The sequence below is a fragment of the Lissotriton helveticus genome, chromosome 7 (assembly GCF_964261635.1).
Source record: "Lissotriton helveticus chromosome 7, aLisHel1.1, whole genome shotgun sequence".
NCBI lineage: Eukaryota > Metazoa > Chordata > Amphibia > Caudata > Salamandridae > Lissotriton > Lissotriton helveticus.
In genome coordinates, this window is record NC_136068.1 from 317,892,952 (window position 1) to 317,898,124 (window position 5,173).

Sequence of the window (5,173 nt, forward strand, 5' to 3'; positions counted from 1 at the left end):
TAACATGTTTGTTGCTTGACTTATATACCAAATATTTTTCAGACTCAGCTTGTGCACGGGCTGTTAGAGCCCACTCTTGACTCCCTTCTAGCTCAACCCTTCCTGTTAATTTATTGTCTCCCTCTCCTCTACTCTGAAGTCACACTGTCATCTGAATGCAGCCTCAGGTTTGAGAACCCACTGACCTCTGCCTGAGGACTCCTTCATATTCATTATACTCCCACGAGGCTCTGTTGCTTCAGCCCTGAGGACACACTGTCCTCTGTTTGACTGCAGCCTCAAGTCTGAGGCCTCCTCTCCACATGTCTTGCTTCCACAAGGCCCTGCTGCCTCAGCTCTGAGATCCCACTGACCTCTGTCTGTGGTCTCCTTTGTACTTGTCTTTGATGGATTGTGTGCTTCTCAGCCATCCTGTGGGTTACCTTGTTCACCCACCTCAACCATTTGCAGTTTGTATTTTGTGCTACACCTTCTGTAATGCCGCTTTCCCCTGGGATTCACATTTATAGACCAGTTTAAGATAATGGATGCTAATAATGGAACACATGGGCACACCCCTGTTTGTCCTAGGCTGAAATCCCAGGTAATTATTTGGTCATTTTTTGTCTTGGGCCTCTTGACCGGTCCCATTCACAGTTTGTAATTCTTCAGGCGTTTGCTGACTTACTTGTCTTCACTTGTAGGTTTCCAGTCTGTACGGTATTTGGATTACAGTGGTCAGGTGCGAGTACCACAAAGACAAGGTAATTCTGTTTACGTTCCTCGTTGGGTTGGGGGTTGCTGGGTAAATAGATTCACAATCTGCACCCTTTTTTCTTTTGCAGGTTCGTGAGACCGTACTACAAAGACAATTGCACAGGCAGACGTGAGTGCAGGCAGAAGAGGTAATTGTTGGGTTGAGTTAAACTGTGGTGCGTCTTGAACATTGTAGTACCATATATACTTACCGATGTTTTCTTCTGTTGCAGGTTTCACAGCAAGAACCCCATACATTTAAAGAGGCGCACGTGAGTGCTGGCAGAAGAGGTAATTGTTGGGTTGAGTTAAACAGTGGTGCGTCTTGAACATTGTAGTACCATATATACTTACCGATGTTTTCTTCTGTTGCAGGTTTCACAGCAAGAACCCCATACATTTAAAGAGGTGCACGTGAGTGCAGGCAGAAGAGGTAATTGTTGGGTTGAGTTAAACAGTGGTGCGTCTTGAACATTGTTGTACCATATATACTTACCGATGTATTCTTCTGTTGCAGGTTTCACAGCAAGAACCCCATACATTTAAAGAGGCGCACGTGAGTGCAGGCAGAAGAGGTAATTGTTGGGTTGAGTTAAACAGTGGTGCGTCTTGAACATTGTAGTACCATATATACTTACCGATGTTTTCTTCTGTTGCAGGTTTCACAGCAAGAACCCCATACATTTAAAGAGGCGCACGTGAGTGCAGGCAGAAGAGGTAATTGTTGGGTTGAGTTAAACAGTGGTGCGTCTTGAACATTGTTGTACCATATATACTTACCGATGTTTTCTTCTGTTGCAGGTTTCACAGCAAGAACCCCATACATTTAAAGAGGTGCACGTGAGTGCAGGCAGAAGAGGTAATTGTTGGGTTGAGTTAAACAGTGGTGCGTCTTGAACATTGTTGTACCATATATACTTACCGATGTATTCTTCTGTTGCAGGTTTCACAGCAAGAACCCCATACATTTAAAGAGGCGCACGTGAGTGCAGGCAGAAGAGGTAATTGTTGGGTTGAGTTAAACAGTGGTGCGTCTTGAACATTGTAGTACCATATATACTTACCGATGTTTTCTTCTGTTGCAGGTTTCACAGCAAGAACCCCATACATTTAAAGAGGCGCACGTGAGTGCAGGCAGAAGAGGTAATTGTTGGGTTGAGTTAAACTGTGGTGCGTCTTGAACATTGTAGTACCATATATACTTACCGATGTTTTCTTCTGTTGCAGGTTTCACAGCAAGAACCCCATACATTTAAAGAGGGGCACGTGAGTGCAGGCAGAAGAGGTAATTGTTGGGTTGAGTTAAACTGTGGTGCGTCTTGAACATTGTAGTACCATATATACTTACCGATGTTTTCTTCTGTTGCAGGTTTCACAGCAAGAACCCCATACATTTAAAGAGGCGCACGTGAGTGCAGGCAGAAGAGGTAATTGTTGGGTTGAGTTAAACTGTGGTGCATCTTGAACATTGTAGTATAACAGTTTGCATTCATGAGCTAGGCGTCAACGTAAGCCATGTTTCCTTATTTTGCAGGCTTTGTGGGACAGCAGGCTCAAACCAGCGGGTACGGAAATGTTCAAGCGCAAAGCTGTAACTCCGGGAGAGTGCAGTGCTTCACCACAAAGGAAGAAATGTTGCCTTGTATTCAAGGAAGAGTGGATGAAGGAAATTGTGGAGGCTGAGACACAGAAGTCACGAAGCAAGGTCCGCATGCAACTCGGGGAACTATTTCAATACAGTCCGGATGTGGGCTTGATTTGCAAAGCATGTGCCGAAGCCAAGATTGTTGGGGACTTTTCCACAGGGAAGAAATGGAGTGATGGCTGGAAACTGGACTACATGAAACGCCATCTACTTAGCAAAGTACACGAGTCTGCCATGGTGATATTGAGAAACAGAAGTGCTGCTGCGAGGTTTGGTTTTGGAGTACGGGCAATGCTGACAGAAACTGCCACAGACAAAGCAAATAGAATGGAAGTAGTTGAACGCCAAAGATCTATGCCTGAGGAGATAAAGATTCTCATCAACAACGTGTTGCTGGCAGTCAAGATGAACACTTCAATGTTATCTGTACAAGACATCCATGACCACTTAGCTTTGTATGTGAAGATACCAGACAGCTGGAGGAGCAAGAACTATGCCTTTGAGTTCCTTGAGGCCATCAATAGCGTGATACACTGTGAAGCTATGAGAGAACTTCGGCAAGCTTTGTATCACACCTTGATAATTGATGAGAGCACAGATATTTCTGTTTCAAAAATGCTCATCCTGTATTTCAAGTTCCGACCTGTAACATCAACTGAGCATAAAACGCAGTTTGGGGGCATAGTGAAGCTGACTAGCTGTAATGCTGAGGCTATCACTACTGCCGTGAAAGAATTCTACACTGCCAATGAACTGGACCTCATGAAAATGGTCATGTTCACATCTGATGGTGCATCTGTGATGCTGGGGAAGAATAATGGTGTTGCTACTCGCCTTAAACAATCCATTCCTCATCTAGTTGAGCAGCATTGTGTCGCCCATCGAGAAGATTTGGGAGTTGATGATGCCTGGAAGAGGGTTCCAATGATTAAAGAGATGGAGACATTGTTGAGGACTGTCTACACTGTGTTCTCCAGATCTCCTGCAAGGAAGTCCAAGCTGGATGAAATTGCATCGGTCACTGAATGTGAAGTTGTCTCTTTTCGACCACTGAATGAAGTCCGGTGGCTTTCAAGGCATTTTGCTGTTGGTGCACTAATTCGTAATTACGAAACTGTTCTTAAGTACTTTGAGCATGAGAAAGTTGAGGAGAATGATCCAATTGCTAAATATTGTTATAAAAAGCTATCGGACTCCAACTACCATATTTCCCTTGCAGTACTTAATGACATTCTGGGTGAATTTGCATCTTTGTGCAAACTATTCCAAAAAAGTTCTTTAACTACTGTTGAAGCCGTACAGTATGCAAGAGCGAAGATTGGCCAAATTAAGCAACAGTATTTGGGGGACACTGTCTTTTGGAGCAGCAATGTAAGAGAGCTGATGGTTTTGTACAAGGATAGACAAGAGTTTGACAGTGGGCCTATTTTGTCTTTTGTTTCCCTTCTTTGTGAGCACATGCAAAAAAGGTTCCCTGAAGGTGAGCTAAAAGAATGGGCAAGTTTTGAGATCCAGGCAATAGCCACACAATCGCATTTTGATTTTGGGACTGAGAATATTGAAAGACTTGTTGAAAAGTATAAAAATGTCTTGGCCCTGGGTGATTGTGAAACACCAGAAGATGTTGTTCGACAGTACAGAGACTATAAATATGTGGTGGCAGAACATGTTAAGGGTGGGTTATTTACCACCTTTCAAGACATGGTGACTTTCACTGTACGCAATGCTGCTCAGTATAGTGTCGTGTCTCAGCTTGTTGATGTCTGCGCAACATTTCAAGCATCTAGTGCAGACTGTGAACGAGGATTCAGCCTCATGAATACTATCAAGAGCAAATTGAGGAATAGACTAGAGCAGAAGCATTTGGACATGCTGATGAGGACAAAGGCCTACCTCCTGAACGGGAAAGTTGACCTAGACCGAGTTTATCAGCACTGGAAAAATGGCAAGGATCGCCGTGAGAAGCAACCCTGTCACCCATCTAGTGACGCCACTTGACGTGTCTGAACAGCCCTCTACCTTCTTGTGTATATGTGATATTGTATAGGCTCGCAGCATTTCCCCACCCAATGAACTGTGCTCCAGTTAAGAATATTTATTAAAATCTAATGATGGTACCACCATTGAAGTCTTGTGCTTTTCTAAACTTGAAGTGTACTTGCCAGTGTAACCAGTTCATGTCATGGCGTGCTTATCCAATATTGCAAACTGCCCTTAAGACCCTTATTGTGGCGCTGTATGTGTGAAAATGCACTATCTTTTCGCTTTTTAAAGAAAAATTTTGGAGTGCCATTTGGCGCCGCAGACACGCGCGGTTTGGTTCCTGGCGCACATAGCCATGGTTGCAGCGCACAGAGACCCTCCACTGCCGCACACAGAGGAAAAAAAATTGAGGGAACATTGATTGTGATACTTAGGTGGTTGTTTTTCTCCTAGTGCAGGTGGTGCTAGTGAGGTCCTGGTTACCTGTAGTTACTGGTTGTGTGCTACAGTAATTTACATTCTATGTTCTATGTTCTAAGTGCTATTTCTAAAAGTGTTACTTCTAAAAATGCTGATTCCTGACAGTGGTCCAGGTGGCCCTGTCTTGTACATATCCCCTGTAAATTCTGCCCGTGCCTGTTGGCACATTGTAAAGTGTGTGTTTTTATCTGATGTGTTTTGGTGTAATACAAAGGCTATTTTTATATAACCTTGTGTGGAGTTTCCTTTGTGGTGGACCTTGGGAGTTGTTGCTGGGGTGCGTGCGCAAATACTTAACTCACATCGCCTCCAAGTTTAGCCTTGCTGCTC

General features: G+C 43.9%; 1 protein-coding gene across 1 annotated transcript; it reads left to right on the forward strand.

The window, feature by feature from the left end:
* Positions 1-2,308: 2,308 nt before the first annotated feature.
* Positions 2,309-4,609, forward strand: LOC144766753 (zinc finger protein 862-like). The gene has a single exon (XM_078650502.1). It carries the CDS (start codon positions 2,309-2,311, stop codon positions 4,376-4,378), a length of 2,070 nt encoding a protein of 689 aa, XP_078506628.1. The 3' UTR covers positions 4,379-4,609.
* Positions 4,610-5,173: the final 564 nt, after the last annotated feature.

Excerpts from the sequence above, each read along its gene's own strand:
- LOC144766753 (XM_078650502.1), top strand. The coding sequence starts at position 2,309 with ATGTTCAAGCGCAAAGCTGTAACTCCGGGAGAGTGCAGTGCTTCACCA.